We start from the raw sequence: 24,404 nt of genomic DNA on the forward strand, positions 1-24,404 counted from the left end.
AGAGTGTTTGCGAGCGAGTGGCTGTCTATTAATGGATCTTTTGCATCATTGTTTCTCTGAATTGGAGGATTCCTTGCTGGGGGAATGGGACCATTGAAGGAAGTAAAGCATCTGGTCTGTTTTGTAATGGGGAGCAGGAATGCTAGGTCCTTGCTCTTAATAATAAACAAACAGGACATTGTATGCCATCATCACAGGATGTCCTTCCTTCAGCCAGACTGACTTGAACAGGAGGAAAAAGACTGACAAGAACTCAGAACCCACTAATTACTATCCCAATACTTCTGCCATTTGTAATATCTATTATCCTCTTTAATGGTGAAATTAGGAATGCTTTATATTCTATTTGAATATTGAGCGTGAATCTGGCGGTTTGGACCTGAAAAGAGAAAGGGGCGGGGGGGGGGGGGGGAGCCAAGAGACTTCTATATGAAAGAACTCTGGTTTGTTCCCATTTCATTATTCACAAAAGATTTTTAAAGGGGAAATTCATTTAATTACCTACTTCTTTGGAAGCCTATACAGATAAATACAAGTCTTAAGATGCCTCACAAGAAATTACTCGAAACCTGCGTCTCCGAATTCTAGGACATTATATACTAAAATATTAGACACCCATCCCCCACCCCTGCCCCGGACTCCCGCCCACCCCTACCACCCCCAACTCGGTGTGCCCAATATAAAGTTCTTATTCCCTAACCTGGACTTTTCGTATCAGAACAATAGAAGTTTTAACGAAGTTTTGTTTTTTGTTTTTTGTTTTTTATTGTTGTTTTTAAATAAGAGAAGTGTTTGTGGTACTTTTAAGCCTCTGCGGGAAGAAGGGAATAGTTAATGAATTTGTAGCAAAAAGCAGATAATGTCAACTCTTTCACTTTGAGGTTAAGTGTGTTTCAAGGGGAAGTAAGAAAGTTCCAAGTGAATGGTGAACTTCACATGTAATAAGAGGAAAACCTATAAAGCCTGAACTATTTGGAGGGGGAGGGGGAAATCCCTCTTTTGGGGCTGCCTCAGTTTGATTGGCCTCTTCACTGAATTAACAGGTATAGATAGCTCCACCCCCCTGATTGAGTAAATGCTCAGTCTGTTTGGTTAAGCAGACTGAACGTGCTGTAACACTCAGCCCTCCAGTGTTTCGGCGAGGCAAAAGCAGCACCTGTCTGACACAGAAAGAGAGACAGAGAGAAAGAGGAGAGAGAGAGAGAGAGAGAGAGGCAGGCAGGCGGGCAGGCAGGCGGGGGTGCCGGAGAGACCGTAGAAAAAGGAGTTAACCCTGGAGGTGTGAGTCAGTCTTTCTCTAAGCCGGCAATTGGAAGGACGAAGAAATGTTTACTGTGTAGAAATGAGTGTGACTTACCTTAGATGTTGGATTTTTGTTGGGAAAAACTTGTGGATACGACCTTGGTAAGAATATTTTTATTCTATTTCTTTTCTCTTAAGGTGCTGAAACTTATTTCTCCCCTGCTTAACCAACGTAGTAGCAGTTGCAAACAAGTACTGCTTTTTGCCTTAGTGCACTCACGACTTCAAACATGTTTATTAGAAGACCTTTTCTCTCCTCCTTATGAATCATTAACCCTTTCAATTCTGGATTCAATTGTCAATTCATTGAAGTTTCAGTAGCAGTTCTTTTCTTCACCCCCTCCCCCATAAGATCAAAGAAGAGCAAATATTCGGTGGTGGCTTAATTTTAAAACCTTTATTATTAGTTAATATTTATTTAGCATCATGACTGTACATGCTGGAGCCACCCATAGAGAAGCAGGTCTGTTTAAATTTTGAACACGGTTGAGACATATGTCCCGGGTTCTTTTATTGGATGCATCAGTTCTCCCTCCCCCCCCCCAAAAAAAAAATCAGTGGAAGAAGATAAAGTCTACTTTTAACACCTTCCATGGGACATTATCTTATTTTGAAAATCAAGTGAGTATTCTCCTTTCTTCTACAGAAATCCTTGATTAGAATTACTGGGTATGATTTTAACTAAGTAAAGTTTTTAAGACACATCTTTTGCCTCTGTCACCTAGTTTGTAGCCTAGCGTGGGAGAGGGTAATTTTTTGGGAGGGGGGGGATAGAGAAGCCACTGGCCTCTTATTTGGAAGGCAAGTGTTATTACTAACCTAGAGGTTAAGGCAGGCTTGAGGAAAGTAGCACATCACTAGTTGAGGAAGGGCTTACTATATTTACTATAACTTTCATTACAGTAAGTTGAAACACTTGGGACTTCTGCGAATGGAATGAGTAGTCAATATTTTCAACAGAAAGTACTATTTGTAGCTGAAGTGGCTGAAAGGAATTCTCTCCAGGGATAGCTTACTATTGGACAATTTTGCATTTTTGTTGTGCCTTTTCATGATTGCGTGAGATGCCAACAAATCACAGAAACCCCATTTTCCCTTCTCCCGCTTTGGTCCAAATGAGTGCACTCCAATGATTTGTGACCAGGATGCTGGCCAAGATGCAGCCTTTTGCAGTCTTCCTTACTAGAGGATGAAAGAGAGTGAGGTAGAAGGGGGAGGATGGGGGGGGGGCAGGTTGTTTTGAAAGTTGTTTGTGCTTTGGAAGCTGGTGGGAAAGTTCAGTCTTCCCCATTTGGAAAAGGCAGGCTGGGTTCCGCTCCTGCAACACGCGCTTTCCATTTTTAGCTTCATTCAGACGCAGACAGCAGCTCCTTCCTCTTCCTCTCCTTGTTTATGACACTTTTTTTTTCTCTGAGGCAGCTTTTCCACAGGCACTGAGTGGTCTGGTGGCCATGACCCCGAGTTTTCTTGGATCCAAGATTGGGAACCCAGAAAGTGGGTTCTGTGCTTTTGAGAGGTAAAGCCAGAAATGGATTTCTGGGCTGATTTGTTTTGATTTTTTTTCCCCCGTAGCGAGGCTGCCTCCCTTTTTTTTTTTTTTTAACTAAGCCTAGCATTTGAAAATCCTTGCTCCATTCAGTCCGGGCAATCTCGTTTATACTGCTCTTTTGGCTATTACTCAACTGTACCAGCTCTTCTGCATAGGCTTTTCAAGTGCCACAGACTACTGTATTAGTCACAGTGTCTCAGAGGAAACCACAGAAACTGCAAGGACAATGGGGATTAAAGGCTTTTTCCTTCTTTTCCAGGCTGCCACCCAGTGTAGCTCCGACCCCGTACATTTTCCGATCTTGGTAGAGGGGGCAGAGGGAACCATGAAAATGGACATGGAAGATGCCGACATGACTCTGTGGACAGAGGCAGATTTTGAAGAGAAGTGCACATACATTGTGAATGACCACCCCTGGGACTCTGGTGCCGATGGAGGAACTGCCATTCAGGCGGAGGCATCTTTGCCAAGGAATCTGGTTTTCAGATATGCAACGAACTGCAAAGAGGTAAGCCTCTGGTTTTTTGCTGAAGAAGATTGGCACCTGACAGCCAAATCTCCCATACACTTCTATTGAGGCCCCATAAGTCTGGGAGACTCCTTTGTAAGTACCTGTAAAGAATATATCCATTTCATTGCATTCTCTTTTTTTTTTTTCTTGAACCAATTTCTTTCTGGCCCCCCCCCCATCCCCCATCATATCAATTAGCTAGCAGTTAAAATCTTCTGGCAAACTGTACTGTGCCTAGAATAGGTAAATGCACAGCATGGGGGGGGGGTTGTTAGACCCCCGAGCCAGGTTTTAAACTGCTGTCTGCAGCCAATGTATCCATTGCCTCTAGCCACTGGATTAAATTGCCTTGGATGTATAATAGCTCTGGGGAGGGAAAGAAAAGTCAAGTTTCCTTGGAAAACATTCTTAATCTTTTCTTTTCTTTTGTCTCCCTACAGTTATTAAAGTGCTTTATTCTTTTTAATGAGCTGGCTTTATTAGCTGTGTTTCTAAAATTATTCCCGAAACATTGACGTGTTTATGAACTGGAGGGATGGTATATAAAGTGGGAAAAGTGGCCTTTGTCAGGATGACTTAAGAGTTAACCACTGTTTATCTGCTGAAGTTCCTTTGCTCCCTGTTAGACTTGCAAACGCCTGTGACCCCCCCCCCAGCCTCTGAAGTGGGGCTGCCCCAAGACCCTTAAAAGGGAGGTTTGATTGTTGTTCACCCATTTGTGTGGCTATCCAAGCCAGGTGTGATCTGAAGGAAAACCTCTCTATTTCTGTAACCTAGTCAGGGCTGCCTCTGTTTTACCTGTGCTGCTAAATTGACCTTTCTGCTCACCTCCTTCTGCTTATTCTTCCCCATGTGTGTAAATTACTTCGCTGTCTTAAGAGAGTAGTGAGAAAGGATTTCTTTGCTTTATGAATACAGAGTTTGTTCCTGGGAATATTGATCACAGCCATGCTAAATCACTTTCTCTTACCCCTAAGAGTAGCATTTAAAGGACCTGACAACCTTTTGGGGAAAGCTTTGCCTCCTTCCTGGCTGTGCGCTTCATAGTTGAGTTTTCTTTGTGAGCTGGGAGACAAAGTTGTCTAAAAGAAAAGGTATTCTTATTATATTCCAAAGTTCCTAGATTCAGAGTTAGAAACAGGACCTTAGAGCTCCGAGCCTACCCCCCTCATTTTACAGATGAGGAAATAAAAGCTAAATGACTCGTCCCGAGTTACACAGCTAGTAAATAATCTACGATAGGATTCAAACTCAGATCTTGAGCATTCCAAGTCCAGCACTATCTTCTATGTCTGACTTACTAAAACTAGAGGCAGAAGTGTTGGAGAATTGAACGGGGGGGGGGGCCAGGGGGGGGGAGGTTCTGCTAACATTTTGTTAAGTTCCTCTAGTGACATGCTGCCCTTTGTACAATAAACCCTGCCATACTAAATTGCTGGAGATGCCCTGGATACACCATCCCATTAAATAGAAACAGTTTTCTAAGTAGAGCAGCTTGAGTTATTTGTCATAATTCTATAACTCAAAGGCTAACTTGACGTGTTTTATGATTTTTTTAATGTTAGTTTTGTTGTGGTTTTAAGAGGTGCATTCCCCTGGCCCCCACCCCTAATATACAATTTGACTGAAATGGATCCCTTTACTGGGTGAGGAGATTGGGGGGGGGTGAAGATCTAGAACCTACTCCCTTCTTTTTTTCTCCCGAGTTCCCCATTTTATTCAAAAGGCAGCTTACAAACAACTTTGATCTTGATCCATACTCTGGTATTCAAGAGAGCTACTTGTCCCTCTCCTTTTCAATATGCAGTATATTGGTGCCCTATGTTCCACTGGCCGAATTTATACCATTCTGCTTCATTCTTAGAACCATAGCCTTGTAGAACTGGAAGATAGCTTGGAGACCATCCACTTCAACACCTTCATTTTACAAATCATGAAGCTGAGGTTTAGAGTTAAGTGGTTTGACCAGGGCTACACACAGCTAATCATTGGCCAAACCAGGACTAAAACTCAGGTCTCCTAACACTGGCCAGTATTCTTTGCATTTTATCATGATTGCCACTTTGGGTCTCAGTGTGATCTTATTTATTTACTTGACTATAAGGTGTAGCTTAGCTGGCTCTCCTAAACAACCCAGAACCTATTACTTTGACTGATTTAGGAGAGGTTTTAATTCCCTGCAAAGGTGGTTACATGAGAAGTGAGCCCACCTAGGCATATGTTGTTTACCTTTTCCTCTTCTAAATCATACTTAACAGAAACAATCGGCCTTGGGGGTCCTGACTGAATCAATCAGGATACAAATTTCATATGCACACTTAGTTAGAAGCTAACTCTGGAATTTGTCCTAGAATGATATTCTTTGTTAAAAGAACAATAATCTTCAAGGGAGACGGGATTCACCAGGTTTTAAGAATAAACATTCGTGATTAACAATGTGCAGGCTGTCCGGAATCAGTTTATACTTATTCATCTATCCCATAGGAATTAAAAAAAACTTTTTTGCATATAGTTTTAATCTGATTTATAAAGTCCTTTAAGTGTTTTTGTTTAAATAGTAGATGTCAAATTACATGTTATTCTTTATTCTGCTGACATACTAGAATTTTTTTTCTTTTTCCATGACTTTATTATGAATTCACATAATGTCAGCTCCTTTTTCATTTTAAAAAACCATTTCTGCTCTTGCCCCTTGGTGCTTCTAGATTTTATTTAGGCTAATTATGCATTTTAAAGAGTCTATTCTTGTTTCTTATTTCCACAGTTAAGTTTAAAAAAAACACTTAAAAATATATTAATCTCCGTGTGCTTAAAGTCTTTATTCGTCTTCTCGCTTTTGTGGAAACTTGGCCATTGTCCCCTTTAAACAACATTTTGTGAGCATTTTTTTAAAATATGAAAATGCCACTTTTGACATTTTAGGTCTTTTTAAAAACCTAGATTCTGAATGTGCTCCTCTCTCAAGTGGGGAAGCTCCCATTCTGGAAAGTCCTAAAGCAATACTGTGATAAAAATCAGTCTGCTATATGCCTATTTTAGCTGAAGTCCATTATTAACTTAAGCCATCTGAAAAAAGTATCTCACCACAACATGCAATCCTATGTTCTTGGGGATGGTCTTTTATTTTGGAGACGATACAGGGAGGCTGCTACTGTGTTTCCTTTAATACAAAGATAATTAAGGAGGAAACCATCTGAAAACATTTCCTTTCACTCCACCCCTTTAAAAAAATCAAATGAATTACAGACTTTAGGTCTTGATCCATCTATAGAGTCCCAATCATCACAGTGCAGTCTTAGGTCCAAAACAGAATTTTAATAGACTGAATCAGTTTTATGGGGAGGAGGGGGTGAGGGGGAACTAGTAATTTGTGATCTTAATGATTTAGGGTGAGTTTGACCACATCATGAATATACCTGCATAATACTGCTCTGCTTAAATACTATTGTTGTGGGGTTTTGTGTGTTGTGGGATAATGAGTGTAAAGCACTTTAGAAGCCATAAAATTCTAAATAAATGGTTTTTTTTCTTTAAAAAAAAAATCTACATAGTCCCTTAAGGGAGAAAGTTCCTTTTTGGGAACTCCCTTTCTCTCTCTATTGCTAATGGATATGCATTAAACACCCCCCTCTAGCTCAACCTCTCCAAAGTTTTAAAATTGCCTTTATTTTTTATAAAATAAGAGGCTGAGGAGTCCTGTTTTTTGTCTAGAAGCCATGGGTGTCAGGATGTGCTCTGTGACCCAGTCCACTGACAGAGACAGATCTTCCAAAATGGTAGGGAGGTCGGTACTGCTCATAAAGCATCCTGTGGACGGGCTTCTGTAGGGATAGATGAAGCATGAAAGTGTTGAAGCTTTTTGTCTTCTCACTGATATGTTTATAGAAGGCATGCAGCAGCCTTGTCCCAGCAGTAATTCATTAGGACCCTGGTCAGTTCCAATCATGTTTCCTTCCTGGGTTAGGTGAGCACTAGCCTAAGTGGCCTTTTTAGCACATGGGAATTCACCCGAGAGACAAAGTCCTGTGCCAACTGCCAGTTCTGGGACAGCGAAAAGAATGTTAAGGAATGCCCATTTTCAGACCAGTTGTAAATCTCGAATCATTATAGTTGCAGAGGAGAATTGTATCACCAGGCTTTCTATTTAAATATCCGATGTTTATTTCATAAGGGTCAAAATGAATAACAGGCTTTATAAACATCGAAGTGCTGTTATCTTATAGGTGATAGCTCTGTGCTTATAACTCTACAGAAACTGTCGTGATTGTTTCACTTTTGTCTGTGTCCCCAGTTTTTAGATTGACACAAAGTAGGTGCTTAATAAATATCTGTTGAGTGATTGATCTGCTAGTATCGGGGAAATATCCTCACCATACTTTCATTTTAAAGCTGTAGCTTTCATGCTGGATGAAGGAATCCATCTGACAATACATCTTAATATTAATTCTAAATGTGATAGTTATTTCCTGCCTGTTTGAGGAAAAATTTAAACTTTCTGGCTGATAATAAAATTAATTAGCCTTAAGTTATTATGTAAGTAGGTCTGTATTAATATGTAAACAAGCCCCCCCCCCATCACTGTATCTTAAACAGGCTTTAGTGAAGATAGGAGTGATGTTCTAAATATGCCACTTAATATTCTATTCTATATCATAATTTAAATTGTCCCTTCTGGTCTCTTTAACTCCATTGTATGGAATAGAGATGCACTTATACCACATTACACACGTAAATTTCAAAAAGACAATGGATCTAATCTAAGGTCCTTATAATAAAAATTATTTTCCCTTGTAGTTTTGAGATCTTTAGGTAAGCTTCATAGGCCTTAGAGGCAAATAGCTTTTGATATGCCTACTCTCTCTCTCAACTATATTGTCAACTCCTAGAGAGGAGGTATTGGGTTTTATACCTCTCTATGTCCCCTACTTAGTACATAATGTGTTATTAAGTAAATTTTGTTGATTGACACCTTCCCAATTAAAGAAAGGCAATAATGCTTACAGATCAAGGTTCTATCCTGTGACCATGTATTTGCCCACTAGAAAACTGTATCTGATATTTTCATGATACAGTGTGAATTTAACTGCTAGAAGATGAGTTTTAATGCTGAAAAGCAAACGTCTCATTCTGGTAGACTGAATGGCCACTAGGTGGAAAAGCACTGACCTCGATGTAATGTTGCTTGTTGGTAATCATGCACTGTCTCTCAAGACTGTTTAAAATTATAGTCTCCAGCAGACACAAAAGTTGGTGAACCAGTTGAGTGCCTCTCTTCAAATTACTACTTTAACATGGACATGTTGAAAAATCAGCTGTTAATTATTGGCTGACCAGCAAATGGCATTATTTGCTGTTCCTGTTTGGGCTTTTTAATACTGTGTTATAATCAGTCAAATAGAAGTGTCAGAAGATATGCTACATCCTAAGAGCCAACATGGATGCTTCAAATTGACTGTTTCTAGGATGCTCTAGACTGGTGAGAATTTCACTAGGTGTACACAGACAGAATCATAGGATGTCAGAGCCCTGAAATAGTGAGATATCTCTAGTCGAACTTCCCCACTCCACAGGTGAGGAAACTGAGGCCTAGGGGGGCCCAAGACTTTACTAATATCTTCCCATCGGTTAGGTTGCAGTGATTACTAATAATAATGAGCCTTTATTGAAAGGTCAGATAGATGTAAATGAGGGCAGAGGAGGATGAAATGAACATCTGCCTTTTTCAGCTCTGCCAGAAATTCAGAAAAGCACCCAAAATAAAACTGGCCCACCGCTTTGTTTCAGCTTGTGTTGAGTATAGGAAATTTTCTGCCCCTGACTTTTCTCTTCTGCACCCCCCCCCATGCCAGATGCCTTTAAATGCTTCACTGACTTTTATATTGACTATTGTGCTCCTGATTACTTGCTGATATGAAATGGACGTGAGCAGGCACCAAAATGCAGCATCTGCCAAAAAAGTTTGTGGGTCTACTCTGTGGCTTAGCTGTTTGATTCCATAGAAGTTTCAGGTTCCTTTTCATGTGAAGGGAGTGCTTAATGTATTGCTAGGAATTGCATGGAATAATTGTAACTATAGCCAGAAATTTACCATTCTTCATGAACTACCTGTAAGTTCTTTAGATGAATCATATAATTTTGTTCTATTGTTCAGTGTCATTTGACTAGCACATGAAGGGAAATATCTAGTTCACAGGCCCAAACAGAAAGCTTTATTTAAGTCACCAAGAAGCAATGTAAAAAAAGAAGACTAAAAAGAATTGTTACATTTTTTCCCTCTCTGTCAATCAATTCTAGTTAAGAATTTAGTCAATTTTCCTGCCCCCCCCCCCAAAAAGAGAAGAAAATCAAAGTTGGGAGTGGGGGAGGGGAGAGAGATGAAAAATACCGGTAACTCAGCAGAATGTTGTAAGTGACTACTCACAGATGAGTTCTTTTGAATAGTGATGAATTGCTTCCTGATTTGTGGTTGGTGATTCTACCCTACTCAAAAGAAATTTACCATCAAGGAGGAACTGGCATAATGTGTTTCTTTACCCTTTTAAAAATATGGGCTATAGTAGATTTTCAGTCATTTCCTTATCTCAGGATGGGGGGGGGGCGGAGCAGAAGGCACATAAAATGTTGTCTCCTTGCCAGATACATAGGATGATTGCTAATGAGGACTCCTGCCACTTTTCTATAGAGAGAAGGGGTTTGGCTGCTCTGCAGCACATTTAAAGAAAAACAATTATTTGAAAGCTGTTTCTCCATCAAGGAGCAGGAAGCTATGATGTACTTTATCAGGCATTAGTAGAGTATAATATTGTGAATTTATGGTTTTAACCCTTTGAAAAGCGTGATTTTGTTTGCCAAGCCTAAATATTTCGTTCCTCAAAAATGACACAATGTTAGTGGGTAAGGAGTCTGAAGGGAATGTCAGCAGGTTGGAATGGTCTAATCTATTTCTGTGTCATCTTGACTGTATAGAACAGGGAGTCTTAACCTGCGGCTTCTAAATATGTTTGTGTGTGTGTGCATTTATAACTGGATTTTAATATAATTGATTTCCTTTATCATACTATAGATTTAAATTTCGTACATTTATTTGTTTTTTTGGAGGGGTTGTTTGGGTTTTTTTGCAGGCCATGGGGGTTAAGTGACTTGCCCAGGGTCACACAGCTAGTAAGTGTCAAGTGTCTGAGGCCGTATTTGAACTCAGGAACTCCTGAATCCAGGGCTGGTGCTTTATCTACGGCGCCACCTAGCCGCCCCCTATTTCGTACATTTAAAAACGATATTCTGTGGTGTCCATAGGCCTCATCAGATAGTCAAAAGAGGTCCGTAACAAAAAGGATTGAGAACATCTATTCTCAAATTATTTAGTTCTTATTCTAAGAAAGAACCAGTTATCTTTTCTGTTTAACTCTTAACTCCTCCCACCCCCAAACTGAACAAAGACTCCTAATTCAACAAATGAAAATAATTTGAAAATAAAGTTTCATCACTTTTAAGTTTTTGGAAATACAACTTTATTCAAATAGAGTTTGGTCTTATTATCTACTTGTTCATTTCTGCCCTATTAGGATTTGTTTGGGATTTTTTTTTTAACCTCATTGTGCTATCCTTTTATGAAAAACCAATTCGGTTGAAATAGGATTGTCATTGTGAAGTATAGGTCATGGATTTTCTTATGTTCTTTCTCTTAGGTTATTGGAGTAATAAGCAAAGAATACATACCAAAAGGAACACGTTTTGGACCCTTGATAGGTGAAATCTATACCAATGATACAGTTCCCAAGAATGCCAACAGACAGTATTTTTGGCGGGTAAGGAAAAATTAAAATTCCATGTTAATTTAAGTCAAAAAGAGAAAAACTAAAAAAGGCTGGCTGCCTTCTTTTGTGTGTGTCTGTCTTTCTGCCTGGGTGCTTATGTGCACTTGGTCACCTACAAATGAAACTTTATTCTCCCATGGGTACACAGAATAAGAATTCTGAGTAGATGTTAAAGTAGCTGAGTAAGTGTCTCAGTCCTGGGGGGGGGGGGAAGGCCTGTAGGTGGAGGAAAAGGAGATAACATGGACTATACTTGACTTGAATTTTTGCAACTCATAAGAGCTTCCTGAAAGAATGAAACAGTTTTGCTACTTGCTTCCAGAGTAAATTCATTTGCATTTCTCTGCAAGGAGGGAGTAATGAGTCATTAAGTCTTTCAATTTCAAATATTCTTAAATTCTTACTAAAACTTTAATAAATTGTATAAACTGAAATCAATGAATTATATAATCTTGAAAACAAAATGTGTTCATTAGGTAACAAGACTAGGAATTTGGGGCCTCCCCCCAAAAAAGGAGGGAGTGGTTCTTTAAAATGAATATGCTGTAATTTAGAATCTGGGTTTCAGTTCATAAAGTTCATTGGAATGCATACATTCTCATGTCCAGATGCATTATTTAGAATATTTCCATCAAGTCCCTGAAGACTTTGAAATCTGACCTAGAATATTTAGATAAAAGGTATTTTAAGGCAGTTTGGGTATACTAAGGACCCTGAAAGGGGGGGGTGGCAGAATTATTGAGTTCCTTTCCTCAATCAACCAGTTTGTTTTGTGATTTCAGCTTTTTACCCTTAGAACGACCCATCATAACTTTTTCTTGAAAGAATGCTGTAATGATTAGGAGGGAAATCTTTTCTTAGGCATTTTACATAATAAGGAAAAAGTCACTGTGACCAATAAGTAATGTTATTAATTACTGATCTCCAGGATATTTATCAGGCTCTGGTTTTTGAGGGTTTTTTGAAAATTCATTTCATTTTCATCCTATCTTTAATATAAACCACAATGTAGTGTCAAGGAACCTCTGAATTAGAAAATCTTCTCTCACATTGTTCTTGAGAAGTAGGTTAGGTTTTCTCCACGTAAAAATTTTTATTTTTCCTTTGTTTTTCTTTTTCTCACTAACATTTAAGTTTTTCTTCCAGTTTTTAAAATTCTATTTCCACTGTGAACAAAAGATGGTATTTCAATTGTCTTCCCAAAATATAAGCAATGTGTTTATATTTTTAAATCCAAAATTATCTAAATAATTACTCAAAGTTTATTTAAACATACATACACTTGTGTGTGTGTATGTATATATTTGCTACAGGCTTTTCCTAGAAAAAAGTGGGTGGGTTCATTTGAGTTTATTGCCAGTAAGTCCCTCTTCAGTTAAAAGCAAGCCATGGAGGTGTATAATTTCCTGGAGAGTGACTAAGTCTTCAATTAAGACCATGCGATGTATGAGCCTTATTGTGTGCAAAGCTACCTTGAAAAAGGCAACAGCAGTACCTTCTTGCATCTCTCTGAAAATTCCCTTAGTCAATAAGCTTCCATCGTCCCCCAAAAATGTTCTTTCTAACTAAGGATTTCAATCGGTCTTGCACATGAAAAGGAAATTGTTGGAGATCATTTCCCACATGTTATAAAAACCGTCCTGCTTTGGCTGGCAGGGATAGGAACATCTGCTGTATGAAGAAAAAAAGTTCCATGCAAATTACATAGTCAGAGAGGAGAAGGGATGTTCGAGTTGAGTAAACCACAGAGTGACATTATTTCTTGTAACCGTACTGTGAGTCAGCACATTTTTAATCTTCATGATAATATATGGAAAGACGAGATAGGGAAAGGCATTCATTTTCGCGTTTGCTTTTATTTTCTATTTTTGTGGGTGTGAGCCTGTGACTTCATGGCATCGTCATCTCCCTTTTTAAATGAGGGTACAGTAAATTGGGGAAAGCTGACTGGAAGGTGCATCGCCCTGAGCTTTAGAAAGCAACTTCCGTCCGAAGCAAAGAGTGCAGAGCAATGGAACCCCATGTTCCTGGAAGTTTGCACATCAGAGTAAACAAACTTGAAGACTCCTCTTGATAGCAGAATTCACCCAGCCCTGTTCCATTTTCTCATAACAAAACACACCGCAAAATCTCTCACAAGCTTCTTTGATGAAGCCACATGTATTTCCCCCTTCACAATTTACAGGAAGTTACTCTTAAAAGAAAGTGATTCTGGTGTTTACTGCCCGTGTTAAAGGGACAGAGTTCCCTTTTTATTTTTGATAGCGTTGGAGAGACATAAAGAAAGGCTTTATAGCTAGAGTCAGGGTGTATGAGTAAGAATCAAGCAATAGTCTGCTGCTTGTCCCATGGATACTCTTGGACTATGAACAGGATGAGGCTTCCTGGAGACCACATGCTACAGATCATCAGGTATTGGCTGCTAGAGAGAATTGGGAGAGGGAAGGGGCATCTCTGATAGGAATGTTTCTGTGGAAAGATGAGAGATTTAGGGAGAAGATTTGCCTGGCTGACCTAGGCAAGCGGGCTGCTTGGAACTTCCTTTCTTACTCCTAACCCTCTACTCTTTGGCGAATCACAATACACGGATTAACCACCCTGACTGACTCTGGGAAAGGCTTTTCATTTTTTCATCCTACTTTTCCTTCAACAAACCGCATTTTTTTTTTCTTCTTCAGCTGATGGGGAGAAGTGTATGGTGATTTATACTACCCCTTATCAAAGTAATAGGGCTTCCTTTCTTTCTCCCTCCCACCCCCCCCCTTTTTTCTTTTTGTCTCAAAGAAGTACGAGTCCCAACACGTCCACTGAGAGGAAAAGTGACTTCTCAGTAGCAGACTGTCAAATATTGGCCTCTGTCCAGGTCTTCATTTTGTTATGGCAGGTGAAGTTCACCTTTGCCCCACCCAGTGTTTCCACAAAAAAAGGCAAGGTTCCAAGTATTCATATGAGCAAGTGTTACTTTAGGACTTCTGGGGGGGTGGAGGATGTTTGCATAGTTTAAGCCTCTGGGCGGGGGTGGTTGGAAACTGCAAGTAAAGAGAGAGGCCCATAGAAAAAGCTGAGGCTTGGGTTTGACACAGCCTGCTCTTATACCTCCGTGACTCAAAGTCAGCACACAATCAGAACTGGAGTTAGTAGTATTACCCACTGGCCATTCTAATGCTTTTAAAAGCACTCTGAGGTCATCTCTTCAGAGTGGAGGCAGCCCCTTCCTTCCATGAAACTCTGTGTTTCCGTCTTGTTTTTTTCCTCAGCATTACAAATTAACCGAAAATGGAAAAGGTAATGAGAAAGAGAGAGAGAAATGCCACCTCTCACTGGTAACTCCTCTATTTCTGTTAAATCTAGAATGCTCTGATTTTAACTCGGTAACAAGAGAGTCGGGGAAGGGGAAGCTCACATCAATCTCTTTACCTCCTCTCCATTCTTGTGTTGTGCTGGAGGAAGGGAGAGTAAAATAAGCCTCTGTCCGTTCAGGAATTTTATTTTTCAATGGTGCTGTCTTCTGTTTTCCTCCAGATCTATTCTAATGGGGAGCTTCACCACTTCATCGATGGCTTTAATGAGGAAAAAAGCAACTGGATGCGTTATGTGAACCCTGCTCACTCCGTTCAGGAGCAGAATTTGGCTGCGTGTCAGAATGGAATGAACATCTATTTCTACACTATTAAGCCAATCCCTGCCAACCAGGAACTTCTTGTGTGGTATTGTCGGGACTTTGCAGAAAGACTCCACTATCCTTCCTCCGGAGAGCTGATGAAGATGAACCTCAGTAAGTGGATTATAATTTAAAAAAAAAAAAAGAATGCTAGTAATGTCTATTCTGTCCATACAATCTGATAATATGGTGGTTAATTATATGGCTGTATCAACTGTTTTGCCAGGGTAGGTGGTTTGGACTAGAAAAAGGAATTGCTTCCTTCTTTCTCCTTTCCACTTTTCAAGTGCCATTTGCCCATCCAAGGGGCACTTAAAAAAAATGTAAGCGCTGCTTTTTGAGAACTGAATTTATAAAGCTGTAGGGAGAAAAGTAGCTTAGAATTGGCAGCACTTGAAAAAAAAAAGTATGGCTAGTACAACAGGCCTGAAACCATTGAACAAATCAGTTACTGTTGCCTATTTTGGCTGGGTAGAAATGGGTCTCATTATACCAAGTTGACTGCCAACTACTAAACCACCCTCAGCCAAGAGATAGCATAAGAATAAATACTCTATGGCATCCAGGACTTTTTCTAGAAAAAACAATAAGCCATTAGCAGTCTTTTGAAAGACTATTCTAAGTGGATGTTCTGAAGATTTCATATCTAACTTCCTTCCTTATGGTAAAATCTAATGATCTGTTTGACAGTAGCTGCATTATCACTTTATCTAACAAATTCTCAGTTCCTCAGTCAGGCTTTCACTTTTTTATTTAGGTAAAATTATCTGGCCCAGACCTGGTAACCCCCTCCTCCCACTACTGGCTACAAAAGGTCTTGTTCATATAAGTGATTTGGGCCATTTTTAGGTAAACTTCCAATAAGTCAGAACATTCTAACCTTTTGTTCTGTTATTAAAACCCCACAGAAACCTGCCGTTTTAAAATAGCAAAATATTTGTCATTTTGCTCCCTATACCAGACAGAGCCAGTTAATTCAAAGATATATCATATCCTTGAGTCATTTGGACTCAACTGTTAATTTTCTTTTAATGAGAAATGTCAACAAAACTTAAACATGATGTGGTTTTCAAGTCAGAAGGTGGATCTAGATAAAATCCTGGCTTAGCTGTGTGACCTTGGGTCTGTCTAATTTCACCTTGCAGGGCCTCAGTTTCCTCAGTTAATATAGGGGGCTAGTCTAGATCACTTCTAAGATACCTTCCGTCTCTTATGTGTTCTATGAAATCGCATTCTTGGTCCAGGGACTCATGCAAAAACTTAGCTAATTCTAGAAGCTGATCCTCATTAGAGATGAATTACTTAACTCTCTGTTGCTTCAGAAATGAAGTTTCTGACCAGGGTGTGAGTGTGTCGATTCTTGAGAACCATAAAAGTAGGCTGATCTTTGGAATACAAGAGCTTAAAACCATGTTACTTCCAAGTATCATCCTATTCCTTTAGATTGGTCTTCTGTGACCCCCCCCCCAGCCCCCCACCCAGGTAGGCTAGAATAGATTGATCAGAATAATTCAGTTCTCAACATTGAAGCCCTGAGGAGTTATTTCATTCTGCTTGTCCTTCCAGCAATTCTCCAGAATTAATCTCTTACTCCTTGCCAGTGTTGTATATAACTCCTTGAACTTTGTAAGCATTTCCCCCCATACAACTCAGCATCCTCTTATTTCAGTGGGCAAGAGTGAGCCCATTTCAAATGATTTGGATGGAAATAGCAGTGGTATTCCTGGAACTTGTAATCATTGTTTATGTCAGAGCATCTAATAACTTTTAAAAAATAACCCAGGGGCAGCTAGGTGGCACAGTGAATAGAGCACTAGCCCTGGATTCAGGAGGACCTGAGTTCAAATCTGGCCTCAGACACTTGACACTTACTAGCTGTGTGACCCTGGGCAAGTCACTTAACCCCAATTGCCTCACCAAAAACAACAACAACAAAAATAACCCACTAGGCCTCTCTTCTTAAGTCATTGGTTCTTTTATCTGCTTTTCTTTTCTACTTTGCCAAGTGGAAGAGTCTTCCCCTAAAGTAAAATTATTTCCTCTTGGGTCCTAAGATTGTCAAGATATCCATAGCATTTTCAGATTCTCGTATCAGAATCCCTTATTTTGTTTAAAAGGCCATTATTGCCTCTCAGATAGGACCTTTTATTTAAGTAGATTCTTTTTTTTTCTAAGTCCTCCTATAAAATAATAAAATAACATTTTCAAGTATTACTTTCCATTAAGTTTCAGGGCAGCTTTTGTTTAGCAGTTTTGGGGTTATAACAACTAGTCACCCTCAGCAAAGGGTTCTTATTGCCTGTTGTGAAATCAGTTGTCTTAGGTGTGGTGGTTGGTGATTGAGAATGTTGATCAGGAAAATTTCCACTATTTCATCAGGCCTAATAAGTAGATTATGCCTCTGAGTAGTGAGCTGTGTGCAGTTTCCACACTTAAAGCACAATGTAAGTCTGTGCCAGGCTCCCATTGGGGGCTCACATGATATTAGTGAATGGTAATGATGGTTTAATTAATAGAGATAGGGTAGAAAAAAGAGATTTTATAGGATAACAACAAAAATGTTTAAATCTTAAGTGATTGGATGCTTTTTTCTTTTCCTTTTAGAAGAGAAAACATGGTTTTAAATGTGAATCAGAATATAGATTAATTTATGTCCCTCCTCCTCTCCCCAATTTCCCCAAGGGGGAAAAAGTTATTTGGCACACACACACACAAAGAGGAGGCATAGACCCATCTAGAAAATAGATGACCAAATTATAGACTTATAAATGTTAGTTTGCTTTCTCAGTTTCAGTTGAAAACATGCTTTATTTTACCTTCTGTAGAACTTCTAGGTTCTCTTGCCTTTAACCTTAGAGGCTCTTATTATAGACTGAAAATGTGAATCGGCATAATTAACCCATTGAAGGCCTTCAGGAGCATTTTACTCTTGAAATGACTCTGTCCGCCTACAGCCATTTAAGATTTAAGAACAAAACATCTTTTTTTTTTCTTAATTCTTTTCTTTTTTAATGTTAAGTTGTTACTGAGTGGAAGAATTAGAAAAAACAGAACTACTGATTACTCAGCAGGTGCCAAAGGATAATTTACTATGTATAAATACAGAAAATGTACTTTTAAAAAATTCTCCCTTAGAACATTCTATTTAGGCTCTTGTATTTGCTTGAAGCAGCTTTTCCAAAGCATGGATTTCTAAAGTTCTGATGGTGATAAATATGAGTAACTTTGGGGTTTGGAAACCAGGGAAGTAAAAAAGTATTCCAGTCTTACATATCAACTTTTTGAACTATCAGGATTTGGGTGGGGTCCTTCTTTTTTGCTAAGAAGGAAAAATCTAATTAGGCATCTGTTGTGTGCTCCATGGAGTAGAAATAGCAGAAAATGATACTTCATAAGAGAAAATATTTCCATTGCTTGAAATTTACTCAGTATTGGGATCTGATTTTCTTTCAAGGGTTGGAAAAAATACATAATTCTTCCACCTGCTTTAATGATCATGAAACTGGCATTGTTTTAGCTTATTAATTTAGTAATGATGTGTACACAGTAGGGTCACAATTAAGCATATAAGAGAAGAAGGAGTGCCATGAAAGCTGGGGAAGTACTGTGGACAGATTTCATCTGACATCTTGATGTAGTTTTTCCCATACTGAAGTTATCAAGAAGGGCTTCTTGAAAGAAGATTCACTGGAGAGATGCATGGTGATTAAATTTGCTCTCTCAAGTGAAGATGGCTGACTGTTATACCTGTACCTTCATTTTGTTCATTGTAGGGAGCCGTGGTGAATGAGGAGGGGAAGTGAGGTGTAGCCTTCTCTAAGGATTCTTCCCACCAAGCATTCCATTTCGTCTTAGTTAAATTCCTTTCCTTAGCTGTGAGGAGGCTCCCCTATCAGTTTTCCAGGTTTGCTGTCTCTTTCTTCCTCTACCATTTTAGCTTTAAAAAACAAAAGTGACAATTTGAACTTCCTGCCTCCCAGGCTCCACTGAAAGACCGATATTGGTCTGATAAGGTGATATTTATTTTGGTCTAGTGGCTTCAGAAACCCTTGTCCCTCCGCAGACTTTCTATCAATCCCCACTGATCAGCACCTTTCCTGATAAGTGTCCCTCTCCCTGTTTATTCTGGGCTGCCTGCTCAGTAAGGAGCAACTGATAATAGCTGGTTGAGATAACATTCTCTGAGATTCTTAAGATGGAAGAGAATTTTTCTTAAGCCTGGTGGCCTGGAGTGTACTGATTTAGAAAGTAAAGTCTCTAGCATTCTATCTATCATTAATTTCTGGACCTACTAGATTGTCAAGTATGACGTTGCCTGTTTTTTCCTCAGAAAAATGAAGCAGATGCTTTTTTAAAAGTATTTTCCCAAATGTTTCTTTAGTTACACTTTTGAAAGCTTCTCCTTTTAAAGATTGTTTGGAAAATGGTGGTACCCAACCAGTTGTCATCAAAGTCTACTTTTAAACTCTGAAAAATTAGACTGAAGTATATTACTCCCAAAGGTCATTCTGTTGTCTTGGTTCCCGGTTATATCTTTCCACGTGGTAGCTGCTGTGTAGATGGTAGTCTAGTGTTGCCAGTGGTCATCAACTACCTGTAGCTCAATCGAAAGGTTTCCAAATTCAGATTTTTAGTATTTTGGGTCTGATACAAGTTGGGTTAGACTGAGTCCCATAAATTGAGTTTTCTTTGCCTTGACCTCTACTTTGTCTAGGTTGTCCTATGCAAGAGTTGGGTATTTTGTAATTGTTCTTCCTTGTTGTTCATGTTCTTAAATAGTGTATTTACTGAGTAATGCCATGTTTACTGGTATAGAATACCTTCTCTTAGGAAAAAAAAAGGCTTTCATCCGAGCTGCTTATGTTTTCTTTGGGACTGTCAGTAATTGAACTGGCTGGTGGAGCACATGTTGTGGTTTGGCAAAGGTTAATCTGTCACGCCTTATGATTCCAGGGGACAACATTTTTGGGAGCCAAGTTTTACTGGGCAAAATATGGCTAAATTTTTCTATTGTGAACGAGTGGTTTGAGGGGGGTATTGACTGTTTTTTCCCTTTAGTTTACTAATTCACCTACACATAGGCATTTATAACTGAGTTTAATCAAATTCATATAAAAAACCCCAATCAATGTGAAAATTAATAACTGATTCGACTCAAAACAGTCTTAATCTGACCAATCTAGCTCATTGTGCATGCTGATTTCCTTTAGGTGAACTGTGAACCATCAGTATGACGATTTTATTAGCTTCTGACACCTCATGGTATTTTCCCACCCCACTTTAATAGAAGCTATCTGTTCTGGCAAGTTTGATCTTTTGCTTGAATAGCACTTTTCACATTCTACCTTCTTTACCAATGGAAACAAAATAATCCAAACAAGAACCCTCTTATGATAGGTAAGTATTCTCTCTTTCCCCATTTGGAAGGGGAAAGAAGTGAGATAAAGCAGGTTTTTAATGGTTTGCCTGGAGCCATCTGCAGAGGGGATAGCCAGACCCTGAATGAGGCTCTAGATCATTCATCCTCAGTTTATGGGTCATCCCTTTGTCCTTTGACTCCATTTTCTCACACAAGCTGTGAGCCACAAAAAAGGTCCCAAAACAGGGAAGTTCTCTCCTTGTAAGCAATGGTGTGCCATTTTCTCACCTTCTCTTTAAGTAACCGTATTCTTCTTTATTTCAGCTCAAACACACATCAGTCCAAAGCAACAAAGCACTGAGAAAAATGAACTTTGCCCCAAAAGTGTCCCAAAGAGAGAGCATAGTGTGAAAGAAATCCTGAAAAATGATTCCAGCCATTCAAAAGGAAAAAGCTTCTTCCATGCTAACATTTCGCCCATCACTCCAGAAAGAGACATGGACGACTTGAGGAAAAACTGCAGCCCAGAAAGGCCTATATGCCCTCGGGTTATCTACCCAATCCGGGTTCCCAATGCAGAAGACTTGTTGAAAGCTTCTCTGACTTACAGGATGGAGAGACCAACTTACATTACTCACTCCCCCATCCCATCATCCACCACTCCTAGCCCCTCAGCAATAAGCAGCCCAGACCAAAGCTTGAAAAGCTCCAGCCCTCATGGTAGCCTGGGGGACACGGTTTCGCCTTTGGCTCCCATTTCTCAAGAACATCGAGAATCTTACCCTTACTTGAATACACACTATGGCACAGAAGGATTGGGGTCTTACCCTAGCTACATACCACCTAGTCATCTTTCTCCAGCTTTCTTCCCCTCTTATAATGCTCATTATCCCAAGTTACTTTTACCTCCATATGGTGTGGGCTGTAATAGCCTGAGTACTATGAACAATATAAATGGTATCAACAACTTCAATCTCTTCCCAAGGTTATATCCAGTCTATGGTAACATACTCAGTGGAGGGGGCAGCTTGCCTCATACCATGTTCAACTCAGCTACTCTTCCAAATTCATTACCCTCTGAAGGATCCCGGAGAGCGCTACAACCAGAGCACCCCAGAGATGTTCTCGTACCTGCACCCCACAGTGCCTTTTCTATCACCAGCGCAGCCACCAGCATGAAGGACAAGCCATGTAGCCCAACAAGTGGGTCCCCAACTGCTGGAACAGCTGCCACATCTGAACACATGATACAACCTAAAGCTACCTCAGCGATGTTGGCAACCAACAGCAGTGAAGAAGCCATGAATCTCATTAAAAGTAAGAGAAATATGACTGGTTACAAAACACTTCCATATCCACTGAAGAAACAGAATGGGAAGATTAAGTATGAGTGTAACGTTTGTTCCAAGACTTTTGGGCAACTCTCAAACCTGAAGGTAGGTACTAAAAGTCAAATGATTGACATATGTGGGCACACATGTATACATACATGCATGCTCATGTATATTTTTGTATTTCCCTATCTTTTTTTTTTTTTTGGTGAGGCAATTGGGGTTAAGTGACTTGCCCAGGGTCACACAGCAGTAAGTGTCAAATGTCTGGGGCCGGATTTGAACTCAGGTCCTCCTGACTCCAGGGCCGGGTGCTCTACACTGCACCACCTAGCTGTCCCTCCCTATCTTTTTATAAAAGCTCATGTTTTTGCAAGTGTGTGAAAAGAGTTCTATGACCAGAATTTTAGTCATGGTCCTGCCACATACAGCTGGGTAACCGTGGGTCAAGTCCACTCCACCCTTATAGGCCTCAGTTTTAAAATTTTCACAATGGGGATAATACTTGTACTACCACCTACCGCATGTTGTTGTTGTGAAGATGGTACTTCATGAATTATGTAGCATCATATAAATAGGAATTACTGTTGCTGTTGTTATTAAGATTCAACAAGCGTAACTTAGCTTTTCAGAATAGGGAAAAGAATCTACTTCATATGTTTTCTCTAGAAATTTGTATCTTAAATGTCTCCAACCAAAAGGCTCAAAGACATCCTGGTCTTGAAAGTCACTAAACTGTGCCTACCCTTTGACTCTGCCATACCACCTCTAGTTCTCTGTACTCCAAAGACTTCAAAGAAAGGTATAAAGGACCCATATTGTACAGAAATATTTGTTAGTAGTTCTTTTCATAGTCACCCAAACTAGAAACTAAAGAGGGGGTACACACACATTGGGGAATGTCTAAACAAAGTATATGGTATATGGATGTAAAGGAAGATTATTTGACTATAAGAAATAAGCACTTTCAGAGCTCACTGGGAAAGCCTGTATAAATTGGTGCCAAATAAAGTGAGTGGAATCAACGGAACAATTTCTAAAATAACCGTATTACAAAGAAGTAGCACTATCCTAATGTTGGTTTGAAACTGAAGTGATGGTTTGCTCTTTGTTCTTAGGTCCATCTCAGAGTGCACAGCGGAGAGCGACCGTTCAAATGTCAGACTTGCAATAAGGGTTTCACTCAGCTCGCCCACCTGCAGAAACACTACCTGGTCCACACTGGAGAAAAGCCTCATGAATGTCAGGTGGGTAAACTCCTCCTGGGGAACATTTTCAAACCGGTTGGAAATCTGTCCAACCAGTTCCTCACATGCCAGGTAGAGTCTGTCGCTTAAAGCCAAAATACATAGTTCCTCTTAAACACTGATTGCTGCTATGTGCCACAGCCATGTCCTATAATCTGAAAGCAAACAGGCAGATATAGTGTCCAGTGGGTGGAAGAGGGACACGGGAAATGAGCCACCACCTCCTGTGGTTGTGCCCACACAGCCCTGTTTGCTTAATGGCCCTTAAGTTGCATCTCACCTCCCAAGTTGTTGCAGGTTGTCTTTGAGCTTAACCCCTCCCATTTGTAGCTTTTTTTTTTTTAAGTGAGGCAATGAGGGTTAAGTGACTTGCCCAGGGTCACACAGCTAGTAAGTGTCAAGCATCTGGGGGCAGCTAGGTGGCACAGTGAATAAAGCACCAGCCCTGGATTCAGGAGGACCTGCATTCAGATCCAGCCTCAGACACTTGACACTTATTAGCTTTGTGACCCTGGGCAAGTCACTTAACCCTCATTGCCCTGAAGGAAAAAAAAAAAAGTGTCAAGCATCTGAGGTCAGATCTGAACTTAGGTACTCCTGACTCCAGGGTCGGTGCTTTATCCACTGCGCCACGTAGCTGCTCTCCCCCCCCCCATTTGTTGTTTTTAATCTTCTGATTAAAACATTCTGATTAAAAACATTTCTGTCTCCTCTCCCGGCTGTCCCCAAATGTAGGTTTGTCACAAGCGATTCAGCAGCACCAGCAATCTCAAGACCCACCTGCGACTCCACTCTGGAGAGAAACCATACCAGTGTAAATTGTGCCCAGCCAAGTTCACCCAGTTTGTGCACCTGAAACTCCACAAGCGCCTACACACCCGGGAGAGGCCACACAAGTGTACTCAGTGCCACAAGAGCTACATCCACCTCTGTAGTCTCAAGGTTCACCTAAATGGGTATTGCCCCCTAGATCCAACTTCTGGCCTGTCCATGGAGGACCTGACCCGAATCAATGAAGAAATAGAAAAGTTTGACATCAGTGACAATGCCGACCGACTGGAAGACACAGAGGATTCCACTGATATGACCTCTGTGGTGGAGAAGGAGATCCTGACTTTGCTTAGAAGAGAGATGGAAGGAGCCAACCTGAAAATGTCTTTGCAAAGAAACATGGGAAATGGACTCATCTCCTCAGGGTGTAACTTTTACGAGTCATCAGACCCATCCCTTATGAAGTTGCCTCACAGTCACCCACTACCTCTGTTACCTGTAAAGGTCAAACAAGAAACAGTTGAACCAATGGATCCTTAAGACTTTCAGGAAATGAAAGAAGTGATTTATATATGTGTATATATACATATATGTAGAAATAATTTTAATTTATGACTTGGCGACTCAGGATGCCTGTGGCAAATTGTTTATACGTTGATCCCAACTCCGCAGAGCTTTCCTGACATCACAGATGAGTTCCCTTACACTTTCTTCCAGTTCAAAGAAGGAACTCTGAAGTTATTATAATCTCAGGGTTTAAAAAAAAGACTATTATATGTATACGTATTATATATACATACATATATATATATATTTGTGTGTTTTGAATATGTTTGTAAGTATGTTTGCCTAGCTTTTC

At 39.9% G+C, this 24,404-nt stretch overlaps 1 protein-coding gene across 2 annotated transcripts; it reads left to right on the forward strand.

Annotated features, from left to right (window-relative positions):
- Positions 1–1,362: 1,362 nt before the first annotated feature.
- Positions 1,363–24,085, forward strand: PRDM1 (PR/SET domain 1). 2 transcript variants are annotated; one of them, XM_043963698.1, is made up of 7 exons: positions 1,363–1,404; positions 3,111–3,359; positions 11,048–11,167; positions 14,699–14,951; positions 20,521–21,632; positions 22,646–22,774; positions 23,510–24,085. In XM_043963698.1, the coding sequence occupies exons 1-7, from the start codon at positions 1,363–1,365 to the stop codon at positions 24,083–24,085; spliced, it is 2,481 nt and encodes an 826-aa protein (XP_043819633.1). The 2 variants fall into 2 exon arrangements, with proteins under 2 accessions (XP_043819633.1, XP_043819634.1); XM_043963699.1 differs by lacking the exons at positions 1,363–1,404; positions 3,111–3,359; positions 11,048–11,167 and adding an exon at positions 14,453–14,461.
- The last annotated feature ends 319 nt before the right edge of the window (positions 24,086–24,404 follow it).

Source organism: Dromiciops gliroides, chromosome 4 (assembly GCF_019393635.1).
Source record: "Dromiciops gliroides isolate mDroGli1 chromosome 4, mDroGli1.pri, whole genome shotgun sequence".
Taxonomy (NCBI): domain Eukaryota; kingdom Metazoa; phylum Chordata; class Mammalia; order Microbiotheria; family Microbiotheriidae; genus Dromiciops; species Dromiciops gliroides.

Excerpts from the sequence above, each read along its gene's own strand:
- PRDM1 (XM_043963698.1), top strand. The coding sequence starts at position 1,363 with ATGTTGGATTTTTGTTGGGAAAAACTTGTGGATACGACCTTG. Across the intron at positions 1,405-3,110 it reads AACTTGTGGATACGACCTTG|GCTGCCACCCAGTGTAGCTC; the intron begins GTAAGAATATTT and ends CTTCTTTTCCAG. Across the intron at positions 22,775-23,509 it reads AAAAGCCTCATGAATGTCAG|GTTTGTCACAAGCGATTCAG; the intron begins GTGGGTAAACTC and ends CCCCAAATGTAG.